This window comes from Balaenoptera ricei, chromosome 18 (genome assembly GCF_028023285.1).
Source record: "Balaenoptera ricei isolate mBalRic1 chromosome 18, mBalRic1.hap2, whole genome shotgun sequence".
NCBI classification, from domain to species: Eukaryota; Metazoa; Chordata; class Mammalia; order Artiodactyla; family Balaenopteridae; genus Balaenoptera; species Balaenoptera ricei.
In genome coordinates, this window is record NC_082656.1 from 5885682 (window position 1) to 5904096 (window position 18415).

Genomic DNA, 18415 nt, shown 5'->3' on the forward strand with positions numbered 1-18415 from the left:
ACAGAAATACTAGTTTCTTTTAGTATTTTATACAAGTTGCAAGCTGATACAGTGTTATATGGTTTGAAAATATGATTGATAATGGACAAGTTATAATTAGAGAAGAACATTTTAAAATAAGATGGAACTTACATCCTGTGAGCAACGTTATTCAAAATGATCTGATTTCTAGAGGACTTTTATTTCTCTAGAGTATATTTTTAAGCTACAAATTAAAACATTTTCATGAAAAAACTATGACACTTGAAGTATAAACTCTATAGAGTCAGAAAAGGGAGGTCAAGTGTGAGTTGGAGGTGGGTGTAATTTGGACACAAGAGAGCTTCTCACAGGACAGGAGTCTCTTGGGTTAAGGGGACAAATCTGATCCCCGGCGGTCATGACCAAATACTATTGGTTCAAGAAGGAAAAAATGGAAATAACATAACAGATGGAACAGCGAATATCAACTTAATACTTGAAAAGAGAAAGTATTTCAAACTCAAGAATTTGAGTTGTAGCACATGTTTGAAATTATCATCATATATTTTATAAGGTACACCAAAAGAAATTCCCAAGCCTGTCTGCTTGTATCCATTCTAGAATTAGTTTCCATTTGCCACAGTTTTTTTAGTTCTGAACCCACACTTTGGGTGCCTCTGTTTTCCCTGTGAGGACCTCAAGGATTAAGATATTAGAAACAGACCCTTAAAATCCATTCTCTGGGTTCTTCTGTATGACCCAGGAACACTGGTGAACACTTGTCGTCAGGAGCTGTAAATTTGGAAGTTATTCATACTCCTTCCTTCCTTCCCTTTCGCTAAGCATTAGTGATTCACTACTGCAATGTGGTTTGAACCTCATGGAACAGAATGGATGCGATGATGTGTAATTCAGCCTAATTTCCAGCACCTGCCTTTAAAAAAATCTATATACAGAACAGTGATTTTATTCTCGGATGTTTCTATTACAGTTTCCTTTGAAGTGTTTCAGGGAGAAATAAAAGCAGATATGTAAAGGTCAGGGAAGAATCTAAAATGATCCTAGGGTGGTGCATTTGAGCCAACTGATGGGAAATAGAATGTGAGAAGTTAGACAAGGTCGGGGAGTGTGTGGGAGAGCGGAACCCAGGCTGTAATCCAGGATGAGGCATTCATGCTTCGGTCGTGGATGTGTCTTTTACGGTACACACATTTCTCAATGAAACCTCAAAACGATTTCAATGGAAATGTTGCTAAGATGTTAAATTGTCATGATTCTCCAGCCTCACAGAATTAATGCTGTAAAATGCATTTCCTGTGTATTTTTTCCTAACACAGGGCTCCTTCTACTTCCTGCCCCAAGTCTACAAAGTCTGGCAAACCCACTGAAACCATACCAAAGCTCCATGTTTGCCATTAGCAACTCCAATAGATGACTTCACTTCTCACAGATCTGGGCCAAAACCTGGCCATAAGGAGACTGAATTTTATTGTCTCGTGCAGCCTTCCTTGGGTTAAACAAAACAAAACACAATGGGGGGTGGTGCGCGGCGGGGGGAAGCAAGTCCCTGAAAGCCAGCAGGTGCTCGAGCCAGCACCTCGCTCCACTGATGGCTGGAGCAGGGTCCCGGGCATGCCGACTATATAACTGTAGGGAAAAGCATCTGTGTGCTCTGAGCTGGGATTTTCACTTGCTTTCTTAACATGAACAGAAAAGAAAAGCAGTTTTAATTGTAAAGGAAATAACAATGCAAAGAATTCTGAGATAGCAAAACTTCCATCTGTCATGTGAAAGACGTTTTTCACACACACACAAAGATATATTAATAGATGCTAAAAGCAAAATTAGTAAAGTCTTCTAAATTTAGGACATGAAATTAATAACTCAAAGTCTAATCTGTTACAGTCACTACTAGAATATGTATGTGTGTGTGTGTGTGTGTGTGTATATATATGTATATATATATATATATATGTATATGTATATATATATATATATATATATATATATATATATATACACACACTTCGTTTAGAAGGAGTATTAAAAGTTTTTTCAACACAATTGTTTAATAAGTAGTCTTCATTGCATATGTTAACAATCAATTGGGGGATTGCATTAGGGAATATAAGACAATCATCTTGATAACAGGCAAACGAGATAGGTCATATGTTAGGAGCTCCATTTTTTGGAGGAGAGAAGTCAGGTTCAGAGAGGTGAACTGATTTGCACGTGGTTACACACAATAGAAAGGGCAGACCTTAACCCATGCTCCCCACAGGTTGGATGGCCCAAGGGCCAACTGGGTCTGGAGGTCTCTGTTTAAAAACTTGGTGTAACTACAGAATTACAAGACAATAAATTTGTTTCAAGCACACATGGAAAAAATCAGGGAAGATTCTTTATCTCACCCGGGTTTTGTCATGGAGGCAGGTGGCTACTTTATGGTTCAGGCTAATCAGAAACATCACTTAGCTTTTTCATTTTCTATTTTCTATCGTATGTGTTTTTGCGGCTAGAATACCACAAACCGGACTAGAAGTTCTTTGGAATTAACCTCATAAATTCGTGTTTTAATATCCAGCAGTTAACAGTACAAGCATCTGATAGGGTCAGGGAAAGGCAAAATGAATCGACACAGTCAAGGGCATCTTGAAATTTTCTAGTACTTTGTGACAACTAACTTGCTTTCTACTCTGAGGCAATTTCCTTTTTTTTCAAAAATGTGGTGTCACTCAAACTTTCGAGTTTACAGAATTTCCTCTTTCCTAGGTATTTCATTAAACTGCTGTCTCATCAATAGCTACACATCATGGAATGTTTTAAACTACAGTTTGTTTGCATTTGAGAAAAAGAAAAGAATTGTAAGCCACCTACAGCTTACTGCAGTGGTTAGAAAAACTTTTCCTGAATCCTTGACAAGTGATTGCTGATATTATCATGCAAGCCATCACCATCTTAACTAATTTCTGTATTGGCTTAGTTGGCAGAGCCCTGGGTTTTGGCAATGAAGACTTTGGTTTGAGCTTCTCATGTGCCACTTTTAAGCTGTGTGACTTGGAGTTAATCATCTTATCACCTCAGTTTTTCTTATCTTTAAAATGGAGATAGCCACTCTGGCCCACCAAAGAATGATGTTGACATAAGCGTATGTCCAAAAGTTTTCCATCAGGAAGAATTCAGGTGTTATTTGTTATTATGAAGTCCTACACGGAGAATGATGCCATCTATTTTGTTGCCTTCAAATGCAAATATAGCTGAACAGATAAATAAGCATGATCACACTTAAGCAGATAATACCCATATTTACAGACTACTCCAAATCAAGATATGCATGTAAAAGTAGATATTCTAGCAAGGGGTGATTTGATATGGTTTTTATTTTCCTTCTTAAAGCATCACTACCCCTGTGCCTGATAATAGCAGATTTTGGAGTTGCATTTTTCACTAATTCGACAGAGAAGAAAACCACCAGGTCTGAGATCTGCTGAGATTTGCCTGGTTCACAAGGTATCAGCTAGTGTTGAGGTTAAGGGAGTGAAGAAAATATGTGCAAGAGCAGAAAAGATGCTCCTAGACCCTGACTAGGTCAGGGAACCTTTTTTTTTTTTAAACTGAGGCATAACTCACAAATAACATTATATTAGTTTCAACATTTGTATATATTGCAAAATGATCACTACAGTAAGTCTAGTTAACATACATCACCACACGTAGTACAAAGGTTTTTCTTTCTTGTGATGGGAATTTTTAAGATCTAGTCTCTTAGCAACTTTTAAGTGTGCAATTCAGCAGTATTAACTATTGTCGTAATGCTGTACATGGCATCCCAATGGCTTATTTATATATTATACGAATTGGAAGTTTGTACCTCTTAACCCCCTTCATCCACCTTGCCTACCTCCTGACTCTGGCAACCACCAATCTATGAGCTTGTTTTCTTGTTTATTTGTTTTCATTCACATATAAGTTAAATCATACAGTATCTGTCTTTCTCTGTCAGACTTATTTCATTTAGCATAATGCCCTTAAGGTCTGTCCATGTTGTCACAAATGGCAAGCTTTCATTCTTTTTTATGGCTGAATAATACTCCACTGTGTATATAGACCACATTTTCCGCATCCATTCATCTGTCGATGGACACTTAGATTGTTTCCATATCTTGGCTGTTGTGAATAATGCTGCAGTGAACACGTGGGTACCTATATCTTTTGAGTTAGTGTTTTTGTCGTCTTCAGACAAATACCCAGACGTGGAATTGCTGAATCATACGGTAGTTACATTTTTAATTTTTAAAGGAACCCCCATACTGCTTTCCATAGCGGCTGCACCAATTATGTTCCCACCAATAGTGCACAAGAGGTTCTGCACATCCTCGCCAACATTTGTTATTTCTTGTCTTTCTGACAATAGCCATTCTGACAGGTGTGAGGTGGTATCTCATGGTGGTTTTGATTTGCCTTTCTTTAGTCAGGGAATCTGATACGCTGTGTGTGTTTGTATACCCCAACTTAGGCTTCGCGCCCATGCAAAAACAGAGGGGAAAACAAGATATTTTGTGAAATGGAAACACTCCATTTTAGCCTAGAGTTTTGTACTAGCTTTTTGCTTACTGACCTCCCACTTTATTTATGTCAGAGGTTCTCAGTTCTGGTTATGCTAGAATCTCCCAGGGAGCTTTTGTGAACCCTGGGCTCCACGCTAAAGATTCACATGTAATAATAACTGGTAAAGTATACTACTGCGCAGCCAGAGTTGAGAACCACTGATGTGGACCAGTTTGATGTTCAAGAGGCATTTCTACCTCTTCCACTAGGACCAAGGACTCACTCCTTTGGGACTGGTGCTCAGTTGGGTGTATACAGCATTTTGAGTAGCCTCAGTGCATTGCTCCGTAAAGACATACTACTGCTTTTCTTCTCTCTGAATTTTTTGCTTGAGCATTTGAATTCCTTCTGGCTCTAATAAACCCAGAACTGGGAGCTGAGTGTGTGCTTTTAGAATAAATATCCCCATGCTTATTTTGACAAACAGTACCTTATTCTTTCCTTCTAAGACTGCCGTACGCTGAGTGATGCTCTCAATTCTGTTTCCTACGGTGCTGTCAGGATCCAGGATAAAGGACTCTTCATTATTGGAGCAAAGGTCATACCTATGTTTAAAAAAAGTAAGCCATCACTATGTTGCTTTGCAGCATGGTCTAGCCCACGGTGACCGGTGAAATGAAAACCATTAAGTCCTCAGATAACAAAGTCACAATTTTCTTCTTCTCCTTAGATTTTTCCTCCCCAATATCCATCCTCAAAACTTAAAAACAGCAGACAGATTTTTGCCTGATCTGCAAACAAACAAACAAAAAAAACCCCCCACACCAGTGTTTCTCTGTATATCCTTCCTGTTCTAAATGTTAAATACTAAATAAAAATGCATAAATTAAAAAATCTAGTATCTAGATTTTAATTAGTTCCTAGTGGAAGAAACATGCAAACACGGAAAAAACGGAAGTTATGTTAATGAATGTAAACCTCAAGGAGATAACAGCATTTCACAGCTATAAAAGGCTGGCATTTAATGAGAATATTCCATTATACAGCTCATTTTTTCCAGGGCTAATTAAGTGTATATGGAAACACACATCATGGAACAGCTATTAAATTCAGTCTATTTCTTTTCAAGTTTTGGAGTATCATGGCAAGCTCCTTTACATCTCAGGCCTCAAGTGTTTAATTATAGAATATGTGTGTTGAAGTTGTTTAAGATCTTTTTTGCTTCTAAAAGTCCACAAAATCTCACTCTCTCACTGTTTAAACTAGCTGAAGGAGTACCATTTTAAAGAGAGATTCCAACCTATATCTGAAAGTATGTTCTTTCAAACAGCTGATTATCAGTAGGTGCCTGTCAGTTTACTACCTAAATCATTGGTGTAAATATCTATTGATCATTTATTATGTTTCTTCATCTCTGTTTCATTTACTTCTGCTGTGATCTCTATGATTTCTTTCCTTATACTAACTTTGGGTTTTGTTTGTTCCTCTTTCTCTAGTTGCTTTAGGTGTAAGGTTAGGTTGTTTATTTGAGATTTTTCTTGTTTCCTGAGGTAAGACTGTAATTGCAATAAACTTCCCTCTTAGAACTGCTTTTGCCGCGTCCCATAGGTTTTGGACCGTCGTGTTTTTGTTGTCATTTGGATCATTTATTATGTTTCGTGTATCCTAGGTTCTACATGAATTAAAAAATCCAAACAACAAAAAGAACACTTACATCCACTCTGACCCGGGCAGTGCAGTAGTATTTCAACATGCCTTTTCCCAAGCCAACACCCACAAAACTGCTGCCAGACCAACCCCCTGAGCATTTGGGGTTTTAGTGGAATCCTCTTTGCTCCAAAAGCTTCAACAACTGTATTGAAGAAAGCCCAGGCTTCCGTGACTGGAGTCAAGGCCATCCAGAGTCCATTCCCTACCTGCCTTTTCAACCTTACCGCTACAGACACATTTCCTCACAGGCAAACCACAGTTTGGTTCAGCTACTTCAAAGAAGACTTGAGTCCTAGAGCTGCCCTGACTTCTAGCTGTATGACAGTTTTCTCCTCTGAAACATACAAATAAAATTATACCTGCCCTGTTAATCTCATGGGATTATACGTGTGTTAAATGACCTAATTTAATTGCGGAGGTTTTGTAAATTAAAGACACCCTGTGGCTCGGGGTGTACACACCTGATTCCTTCATCTTCACGCACCAGTTACTGCTGCCTCCGTGCCCCTCACCACCGGCCCGATCTCCTCCAAGCAGCTTATTTCTGATCACTGTGAACCCTTACGGTGCACAGGATCAGGACCACTTGATGAGCCTGTAGCTAGACCGCCTTAACTTGTGCTGTGATTTCTGTTTGCATGTCCTGCCCCAACAGGTAGTGAACTGCCCAGAGCCTAGCTCTGTACCATCACGTATGACAAATGCAGGTGCTCATCAGTAAGTGGACACTGCAGGTGATTTGCTTTCTACCACTTATGAACACTGATTCCTTTTTTTAAAAAAAAAATTATTTATTTATTTGGCTGTGCCAGGTCTTCGTTGTGGCAGGTGGGATCTTTAGTTGTGGCATGTGGGATCTAGTTCCCTGACCAGGGATGGAACCCAGGCGCCCTGCATTGGGAGTGCAGAGTCTTAACCACTGGACCTCCAGGGAAGTCCCGAACGCTGATTCCTTTAAAGCAGCCTTTTGAGATTTAAATATGGATTTTGGGGGGGACACGATGCAAATATACAAAGAGCTATTTTATGTGCCTCAAAAAAAAACCATCTGTGGGTTTCCAAGGTGTTTCTCTGCCAGACTGGGTAGCTTAAGAGACAAGTGCGCGTAGGAACTGGCGTGAGTGCCTGCAGGCACCTCACCGCCTTTGCTGCTTTCCGATCGCCTTATGGATTGATGCTGTTCATTTCTGTATCTCTCTTCTGGATGCAGTCTCCCTCCTACCTCCCAGCCTAAAGAGTGAGGACCTTGTAAGGCAGGGAAGTGGTTATTTGTTTGATTACTTGCACTGTGAACTTTTCATGGTATCACTTCATATTCCTTCCTTCTGGCTTAGAATTTGTGGTGAGCAGACAGCTGGCTGGGCTCTAATCTGTACATGTCTTGGGCAGATTCTGGAGATTTTCAAGCCAGAAAGAAGGCGTGGTTGCTCTTAAGTCATTGTTGCCCTTGGCTACTTATGTGTGAAGAAAGTGGGAGGATGAAATAAGTGAGAGAAAAGGTAAGAGAGAAGGGATTGTGATGATCAGGAAAAAAAAAAAGTTCTGTAATTATTCCTGTCTGGTCCTCAAGCTGAGAAAGGACTCCAGCATGTGAAACCAGGGAGTCTTCGGGGGTGGTCTCCCCTCCGGGGGGGGGGGTGGGGCACACTGCCATATAATGTCCTCTCCCCCAGAGCATTCACCAGTTTCTAAGTTTGCATTCAGTGCTTCTGAAGCCCCACTGGGCCAGCAGCTACAAGGAACGTGGGCCACCTCTACGGGATCACTCTGTCTTCATAGTTACGCCAGGGCCAAGCATGTAACTGGCACCCCACAAACATTTGTAAACATACAGGCGTGAGGCACTGATGTGTGGTTTCTAGTAAGTTTTCATTGGTTTTAACTGTTTATTATTTTCAAGCATATTGATGAGTAGAGTCATAGTATAATAAACCCCCATATACCCATCACCCAGACTTATTACCAAGAGTTTGCCACATTTGTTTCATCTATCCCTTATTTCTTTTTATTTTTTCTTTTGAGAAATATTGTAAAGTAAATCGCAGACAGCATGTCATTTTAGCCTCACATATTTAGTGCACGTCTAAAAATTATGCACGTTTTCTAATAACAGCAACGCCATGATCACACCTAATAGAATTAGCAATAATTCCACGGTGTTGTTTGTACCTGGCCCATATATCAGATTTCTCCAAATGTTTTTAAGATGTCTGTTTTTACAGTGAGATTATAAGATTTAAAATAAAAAAGAATTCATAAGGACAAACCATTCCTTAAGGAATTTCTGCGATTTTTGACTAGCTATTCCTTATAATCATCAGGTTAAAAAAAGTGAACGTTTTAACTTATTGATTAGTAGAAGGAACTGAACCCAAGAGAAATTCTCCTTTACTTGAAATATATCATGGCCTTAAAACTTTATCATTAAAATAAGTTATTTTGTCCTACTTTTCTCTATACCTTGAACTACTGTCTAATCTCAGATCTTTCACACACATGGGGTACATATATAGGTTTATTATAACGTGTGTGTGTGTGTCTGTGAATATATATATATATAAAACATGTATATGGGGGGTTGTTACATATGTGTACACCTATGTGACATGTACACACATTACATAGGTACTTGGTATTGTGACATCCAAGAGCTGAAGTTCTCTTGTATCTGAAAGAGAATCCTGTAATTTCATTCCTTTTTCCCCAAAGAAGTGAAAAAGATAAGGGAGGCCTTAGGCAAAGGTCTTAATTTCGAACTCTTGGTTGTCAGGAAATGCAAAGAAATATGTTAGAGTGAAGCAAGTCTAGGCATTTCCCGAGGGAAATGCAGTCAGCTGCCTGAGTTCACTCGGGCTGCCAACATACACCCCCGACCCCCCGCCCGTCCCTCTAAGGGCAGCTACTGTCGGCACAAGCCCTGGCCTGGAAACTAGAGTTGCTGCAAGGTCCTCCCAATGGAAAAGGACAGGTTCTGTGGCTATTTTCCATATTGGAGACTGTGATTTTTCCCTCTTTGTCACTGGAACCTTAAAAATAGAATGTCATTTAGGGGGCTGACTCTATAACAGCACTTGAAACGAGAGGTAGGGGGAGGGGAATTTGCCTGAGCCCTTAAGAATACATCAAGCTCTTCAGGAAGTAGATTGTGCCATGTTTGAAGATGCAAAGATAATCGCTGTGCTGGGAACCGTCTTGAGGGGGGAGGAAGCCGAACAACAAGAGGAAAGCAGCGTTCGCTCCTGATTTCGCACAGGAAGTCCTCAGCACCTCCTGCCAAAGGGAGATAAGAAAGCTCCCAGGCACTATTCTGGACAAGGCCACTGTTATCAGCTTCAGCTCCATGCTGTCCTCTCCGTGCTCCAAGCCCCCCATCCCTTTCCTAATGAGCTTTAGGACTCTGACCTCTATTTGCATACAGCATGCCAAGTACAATAGCGTGGAGGTATTTATAACCATCGAGAGGAAAAAAAAATTTCCGGGGTAAGAGTGTACTCCATTGTCGATTGCCCTGGAGCTGAAACAAATTAGTTTTGGACTAGAGATTGATATAAATAAATTAAAAGAAAGCAGGCAATTATGGATCCAACACATGGAGCCGGGACCCTCCATGTGACATGTCTGTCTGTTTGACTCCCAAGTAGGAGACATCTGTGGGGCTCTCCCCTCTGGTCCAAGTTACCAGGCTGCTTTGCTCGACACATAGTGGGGAAACACCACCCTCCATAGATGCAGGTGACGTTATTGACCTACATGCTCTGGGTTTTTCCCTGTAGTGCTGATGGATTTGCCCTGTTCCCTGCACACTCATATAAGTATTTGGCTCCTTTGTGACCAAACACAGTTCAGAGCCACAGAGAAAGGCAAAGCCAACACTGGGATCCAACCCTACAATCTTGGCAATTTTGACTGCCGGTCCCAACAGGCAAGCCATAGGCTGTAATAATTACGATAGACACTATGCAATATTACATTCTACTATAATAAGGATTATACTTTCTATGCGCTAGGTACTGTGTTAGGTGATTCATGTACACTATCACATTGATCTCTACAACATCCTAAAAAGTAGGTACTATCATCCCCCATCTAATGGACAAGGAAATTGAAGATTAAGGAGGTTAAGTAAATTACCCAAGGCTAAAGTGCTAGTAGGTGGCAGAGGCGGAATTTGTAATCAGTTCTGGCTTATTCCAGAGTCTGTGCACTTAACCTGTATGCTGTATGTAACATAATATCCATGTTCTATCATCATCATATAAAAAGGAATTGTTATACTTCAGTGCTTCTTTGTATATAGGGAGGAAAGGTTTCTCAAATATTCACTACGCAGATACCATTACTGCATTGGGGATTGAAAGTCTTTTTTTAGCCCTTTTTGCATAACCTGGTCAACCTCCTCCCAAGATTTGGCAAACAGCTCTCACGATACCCAACCCAAGTGTACTGAGTGCCCACTGTGTGCATGGTCGGCAACGACCGTTTACATTACATTTGTCATCACATGATTTCTGACCTCAGGTCCCATTCACCTTTACAAATCCATCACAGGGAATACAATGCAGAGCGTGCACCCATAGGTACCCTCTTGTGTTCACCTGTGCTTTTCCTTAGGTGCTGGATTTGAACAGTTCTGATCTTCACACTTTCTGCAGTCCCCCTGCCTTTCTTTCCCCTCCCCCAACCCAAAAAGCAGAGCTGGCACTTTCTTTAAAGGATGGATTGTTGCATCTGGTGGAATCAGAGGGGAGAGGTGAACTTTAGCCATGGATGGCTAGTGTCTGTGTTTTCTCTGGAGTGGCCCTCGTGGGAGAAAACTCTCTGAAGAACCAGGTTGAGATGGTTCAACCCTTCACTCAGCCTTTCTAGAAATTGCCCATTTTCGTACTATGATGTACCTGTTATGGTACCGAAGACTCCTGTAGTTATCCAGTGTAAGATTCTCATTTCATAAATGATTTCTAGCAAGTTTAATAACCACCCCAATACCAGAAGGTCTACTCTACCACCTGGATCTTTCTTACGATAAAGAGGTGAAGGATCCCCTTTCACCCTATGATAAATGACGTTAGGCTGACCTTTCTTTCAAAATCTCTGTTCTGCTAAATTGGGCTCTTGGTTGGCTGAAGGGAAACTAGTTGTTACTGGGCTGCTTTTAATGTACCAGACTTGGGGTAGCAGCTACACACATGAAAGCTCAACTAATTCTCACGGTCACCCAGTGAAGCAGGTATTATGATCCCCATTTCACAAATCCCTTTACCAATAAGGAAACTGAGACTCATGAAAATCAAATGTCTTGCTCATATTCATAGAGAAAGTAGCAGACAGTTCTGGGATTAGAACCCAGATATTCCTAACTCTTCCTGCCACACCAGAACTCGTCCATCACACGGCATGAATTCTGCTCCCAAAGAACACCACCCCGCCCAAACCTTTACCACCATGCTTCAGAGTCACGTGTTAGGAAACTCTGGGGTTCCTCTGAAGCCAACTGGTACAGACACCCAGAGAAGCAAAATATTGGCTTTCAGGAAGTAGAAGTAGCCCCTGGTCCTTTGGGGGAGGGGGGAGGGAGCAGAGGAATATTTTATAATTACATTTTTTACATAAATTCTGGTTAGTTCTCATCATTACAGAGTTTTAATGCTAACATTATATGGAATCTTGGCCTTCTGCTGGCTGATGAATTTCAGCACTAGAAAACATCTCGCAAGAAAATAATAGATCCAACTCTTATTACAATCTTTTTTCCCCCCTCGTAACTTAAAACTGTTGTCTGCATGATTCCTAAGCACGTTCTGGGATGAAGCAGGCCTACTTTGTTAGGAACGCTGATGCATTTATAGCAGCAGCTGGTTTTGAGGGGCCTCTGCGGGGGGCACACAGTAGTGAGCCGGGCCCTACACCCAACGGTTGCCTACCTGAGCCCGCGCCATCGCCTGGGAAGGAAGGTGTACATACATTAAAGTATAGTTAAAGCACATTTAGTTTGGAGGAGGAAAAGAGGCTCTAGAAAGTTCTACAAAGTCCCAAGACACAGAATAATCTCCCTCCCTCCCTCTCCTTTTTTGGATGATGAAAGCTGAGGACTCGTGTGGACTCTGCTTCTCCACGTGATGGGATCTGACTGCACGTGCTCGCTGTGATCAGAATCTGTTTGTAAAGAATATTGAATCATTTCAAGGGAGGAAACAAAGGGGGAGAGCAGTAATAAAGAGCAAATCGAGGCTGTAAAGCGTCTTTAAAAAAAAGTGGGGAAAAAAAAAAAAGACCACCTGGAACCATGCCAGAGGGCACGGCTGGGCAGCTCCCCATCACCGCGCGCCATCCTGCAGGAGGGCCTCGTGTAAACTTTCCTGCGCTCCTGCGTGTGTCGTGTCAAAACATTAGTGATCGTGTGTCTGAGCCATCAGATTAATAGAATCTGCCACACTATCTTTTCCCCTTCTCTCGCATTCTCCTAAAACAAATAAAACAATATAGAGGAGAGAATGCTGGCAGAAAAAGGCGTGTTTAGACGGAATGGTTCCTGCTCCTTTTGCTCCAGGAAAAGGGCCTGGGCCTCCAGGCTGGTCACAGGGTCAGGCTGGGGGAATTTTGTTGGTAGGGGCGGTGACTTCTTGCCCAGGGAGAGACCTCGTGACGCCTTGGAGCCCATACTGAAAACTACTTCTTGTCTGAATGGCGACGGGGGAGAGTGGAGAAGGCTTTTCGGGGACTGAAGGCTGGGGTCAGCTCCTGGGACAATGGTGGAGGTGATCCAGCGTCCTGGCCACCTCTGTTTAGATAAGAGCTTTTCCGTGAGCGTCTTGGCCTGCTCCGCTTCCTGCTCTCGAGGGCCCCGCGGTCCATTCACACTCAGAACAAGGCCTGTCTTCCCAGCCTCTGCTTTCCTTCCTCCTCTCTCTCCCGCTCGCCTCCCCCAAGAGCCCCAGAGACTCCCCCGCCCCTGACTCGCTCTCTTTTAGGGAATCTGGGCCAAGGCATCCCGACAGCCCCACACCGGGTGACCAGGAGGCCAAAGGGTGGGTACCTACTCGGTTACAGCCAGATAGGAGCCTCGGAGAGGCCATCCGTTTTCTTCATTCATTTTTCTGCCCTAGCGAAAGGCTGGTCAGCAGAGGAAGGGTGATTCGATAAATAAAAAAACCTTCAGGGAAATGTTAGGAGTGGCTACAAATAACATCCTTTAACACACGCAAGGAGTCTTAAGGTATTAACTCCAGCCGCTCAGTGAAGCATATTTCAAGCTATGGTTACGTTTTGTTTGCATAAAGAGAGCATATTACTTATTACACGGTGGTCAGTACGGAAACGTCCAGAAGGCCTTTGGGGTGGGGGTAGGGAATCACGTTTAGCAGAAATTCTAGAGCTAGTCAGACCTGAGCTCAGATCATGGTTTTGCAACCTTCTGGTTATGGAACGCTGGATGGCGAGGTTGGGAGGACCGTCGTAGGGAATTGATCAGAGGACTTACAGTCTTTTTAGTCCCTTGAATAGTTCTGAAATCACTGGGTCATGTCAGCCCACAGAATCACTTTTAATAAATTCTACGTTGGTGTCATGCCACCGGTCACCAGGGAGGGAGGTGGTCATTACCAGTCCTGTGACACTCTCTGTACTAGAAACGTGGTTGAAGGGTTCGTCTGCTAAGACTACAGCACACAGAGGGTGAGAGGAGAAATCATTCTTCTTGGATCTTAGTTCCCTGAAAAGTTGTACTTCTCCTGCTATGCTTTTATCTTATGGGCCCCTTCTTCTCGCAAATGTCTATTACGTGTCTCTTTCTCTCTCTTGACAACTAGCAAGTAAAGCGTGTGGGCCATATCTCTGTCTTACCCCACGTCCATCCAGATTTGTTCAATTATTAATGGTACTTTTTTATGAACCACCTCGAATTCTTTGGGCGCAGATGTGTTTTTAACATTGCCAACTCAAAGGAAGCAAACCCACGTTACCACGTCTTACCGGTTTTCTTATAGGGATTAAAAAATAGAAGGGAAATAATTCAGAGAAGATTCTTTTGCATCATCAAACATGCGGGTGATGCTAAGTGAGTTAATTGGTGTAACATGCCCGGCACTGTGCCTGGTCCACGGCAGACAGGTCACTCACGTTAGCCGTGATTATCTGACCAGATTGAGAGCTACTTAAGAGTGGGGACTAGGTCTTATTCATCATCATAACCTCAGGGCTTAGTCCAGCTACCCGGGGAAGCAGAAGAGCACACGTGACCTCGCTCAGCTATGGCCTGACGAGAAGAGCGAATCCCGATAACGCATTAGATGTGGACTCAGCCTCATGTGGGTGTCAACCCTGCCATCCATCACTCACCTCAAACGTGCTGAAAAAGGGACACTGCTGACCCTCCAGTGACCTCACACATCCCCCCTCAACCAAGCGCTGTGTCACCATCATCAGGGCTGTCCACTCCCAAGGAGGAGTATTAATGACCTGGGATGAACCCATCACAGCATCTGACGAGTTGATAGTGGTGGACAGTTTCAACTCAAGCAATGATGCTGACATGTGGAGAAGCACCTTCTGGGCTAATAGAAAAATAACTAACCAGCAGTGGTCTTCTCCTGTCTTCAATTACTAGCACCATTTGCTAGGCAATTACTAGCACTGTTTGATTCAAATAAAAATTAATTTGTTCACACACATTCCATTTAAGAAGTAGAATCATGTCCTCTGAAAGAAGTACAAGATTTATTTCCTTCCGTTACTAAGGATATGGTTATTGAAGAGATAAGTCAAATGCATGGAAAAAATATCCGAAGACAACTGAGCACAACAAGCAAGCAAAATGTCCAGAGCCCATGTGCTACTGTAGGCTGGACAGTACGTGGGTCAATGAGGGTTTGAATAGCTGAGGCAGAATTCACAAACGCAAGTTAGGTCCAGGATATTAAGGCTCCTCTAACTTCCTACATAATCTGAAGATTCTATTATTTCTGGTCCCATCTTAATTTCTCTGCAGTAAATCACCATAGTCAGAAGACCTGTCCAAAGGTGCAAGCATGCTTTCTGGGAGAACATGGATCGTTTTGTCAGATTGTCAGCATTCACAGGATACTTGTGTGTATCTGATGCTACTTCAGAGGGAAGTAGCTTTGCAGTGGGCGGCCCCAGAGCAACCAAAAATACTGGAAAACTTTAAGCAAACAGACTTGGGCTAAGTACCACTGGGCGAAGTACTTCATATATATCATCTCATTTAATTCCCCTAAACAACCTTAGGATGTCAGTGCTGTTACCTCGATTGTACCGATCAGGAAACTCAGACCCAGAGAGGTGGTTTACTTTGCCCAGAATCACCCAGCTGGTAGGTGGTAGTAGGTGGCACAGCCGGGATTCAGGCTCCAGAGCCCATGTCCTTAAACTCTAGACTATACGGCCTTTCTGCATCCTCATGCCTTTTAAAAGCGGCTCTTGATGTCATCACACAGGCTTCTCAAAGCATATTTGCTTTCTGGATCATGCGCTTTTGACCAAAAATTATTCAACTTAATGTCTACGTAGTTGTTACAATGCCAAGCCTCATAGTGACAGATGAAGTGCTGGGTGGTGACATGCTTGGAGAGTCATTAGCTGGCTCACTGGGATGAGGGAAAATCAAAACCAAATCTGGAAAGGGCAGTTCGGACCTGACGTGGAATTTCTCGAATGGGGGCTAAATAATTTGCCAGTCAGTCCTGCTTGAGCTCGCCTTCCCTGGCCAGTGCCCCGGTACCCTGCTCTCTGGTTACCAGGGCGCCCCCCCCCCCCAACACTGCGCTTACAGTGTGACGGACTTGTTCCTAACAAGGTCTTTGGAACTCTCTGTGCCTCATCTAGGAAATGGTAGTAACCATAGTCCCCAGCGTCGTAGAAGTTCTGTAAGAATTAAATGAGATGATACATCTAAAGCACAGATTAAGCACTTATCCTGTAGACAGGTGCTTAATAAGTTTCAGCTCTAAGGAAAATAAAAATAGAAACCCCAGGCCCTGCAGTCTTCTAAATTGGCCATAACCTTCTGTTTGGTGCTAAGTAGCTTCTAAACACCCGTTTTCATTTTCCTCACCTTACTTATCCAAAGACTTTTTCACACTCACAAAAGAGGATTTCTCAATGAGGTAGCAATCCGTGATCATCTCACATGGTTTTCAGTGATGAGGACAAGGCATATGGAACATGAAAGGCCTAAGAAAAATGGGATAATAAGAGGCTGTACGACTTTTTAAAAGGCCTGAGTGAAAACCTGAGCCTTTGACCTTCAGACCTGGAAGGTGAGCTTCAGAGCTACCGTGCACATGACACGGGCCGAGGACAGGAGGAGGAGCCCCACCCCCGAGTCTGTACAAGTCCATCACGCTGTAAGCGCAATGTTGGGGGGGGGGTGCCCTGGTAACCAGAGAGCAGGGTACCGGGGCACTGGCCAGGGAAGGCGAGCTCAAGCAGAAGGGCTGGCTGGCAAATTATTTAGCCCCCATTCAAGAAAGTCCACATCAGGCCCGAACTGCCCTTTCCAGATTTGGTTTTGATTTTCCCTCATCCCAGTGAGCCAGCCAATGACTCTCCAAGCATCTCCTCTTCCACTCCTCAACTATCCTATCCCCGTGTCCCTCCATCACATCTGCCCCTCCCCCTTTCCATCTGACCTCCCAGTACCTTCCCATCACCTTTAGGACCCAGATCTTCCCTCCCCACGGTGCTCCCTCTCTACTGCAGTGCTCACTATCTGCCATCCACTGAAACCATGTTGGTTCGCTTATTCAACCAGATTATAAGCATTTCCCATGGGGACTCTATACAATGTCATGGTGGAAATAAGAATAAACAGGAATAATAAACAGACAGAGCTCCAAGACTTGGGTCTAGTCCTGGGCTTGCCATTATCTAGCTGTGAGGTGAGGGATAATTATCTTTTGAGCCTCAGTTTCTTATCTCTAAAACAAGCTTTTTTTTAATCTCTAAAATGTCTTAAACTCTTTTTTCTTAATTTTTAAAAATGTTTATTGGAGTATAGTTGATTTACAGTGTTGTGTTAGTTTCTGCTGTACAGCAAAGTGAATCGGTTATACATATGCATACATTCAGTCTTTTATAGATTCGTTTCCCATACAGGTCATTACTGAGTATGGAGTAGAGTTCCCTGTGCTCTACAGTAGGTCCTTATTAGTTACCTATTTTATATATAGTAGTGTGTACATGTCAATCCTAATCTCCCAATTTATCCTTCCTCCCCCTTTCCCCCCTGGTAGCCATAAGTTTGTTTTCTACATCTGTGACTCTACTTCTGTTTTGCAAACAAGTTCATTTGTATGATATTTTTTAGATTCCACGATATCATACGATATTTAAAATGTCTTAAATTCTAAGCGAATGAATCGTTCAGAGTGACTAGATCCAGCCACGCTGAGGCTGACGTTTGCAGCCTCCGTGTGCCCGTTTCACGCACTCATCAGCTGTAAGCTCTCCCTCTTTCTCCTTCATCTCCTTTCATCAGTCTTCCATGAGCTCTGTGAGGCCCCCGGAGGGCTGAGTGCTTGCTGCATCCTGACCCAGAAAATTAATCCTGAACGATGAATGAGAGGCAATGGGACTTCCCTGCAAGAGATCAAAAATGCCTGCGTGGTGGGAAAGTCACAGAGAGGAAAGTGGCCACAGGCAAAGCGCCAAATTAACTGTTTGACTTGCTGTCCTCCTCAGGATGGTCCTATTTAGGCTCGCTCCTCCCCTTGGGGTTTCTACCCCCTCAGAGGGTCTACTCCCACCTGCAGGTTTGGGGCCTGAACCAGCTTATCCTCCCTGGTTCCCGAAGAGACTGTACTATGGGGGTCAAATTCCCCCAACTGCCGCTAACCTGCTTCTCCAGCCCCAGTTCAACTCTAACTCAACCGGTGGACTCTGTGATCACTGGGGACAAGAGTAAACCCAAGAAGTGAGGCCAGTAATCTCCTAACCCTGTCCTCTCAGGGATTTCGGTTCCTTTCTCTGGGAGCCCACGGCAATCCACTTGAGGAGTCCCATGGGTCACCAATGAATAGTAACCTTCTGAAATGCCAACCTACTTAGCCTCTTTTACTCCACGATCTGAAAACACCTGAGAAATAACTTTCTGAGCTCCAGTTTCCTTATGGGGAAATTATGGCCATGATGTAGAATTGCTGCCCAGATTAGGGATAACATGGAAAGGGATGGGCGCAAC

General features: G+C 43.0%; 1 protein-coding gene across 3 annotated transcripts in view; it reads right to left on the reverse strand.

Moving 5' to 3' along the window:
- Positions 1-18415, reverse strand: part of FLT1 (fms related receptor tyrosine kinase 1) — a 171396-nt gene that overhangs the window by 83451 nt on the left and 69530 nt on the right. For all 3 annotated transcript variants that reach the window (XM_059903324.1, XM_059903323.1, XM_059903325.1), the window contains one exon: positions 5000-5114. In XM_059903324.1, coding sequence (XP_059759307.1) covers positions 5000-5114 — 115 coding nt within the window. The remainder of the gene's footprint in view (positions 1-4999; positions 5115-18415) is intronic.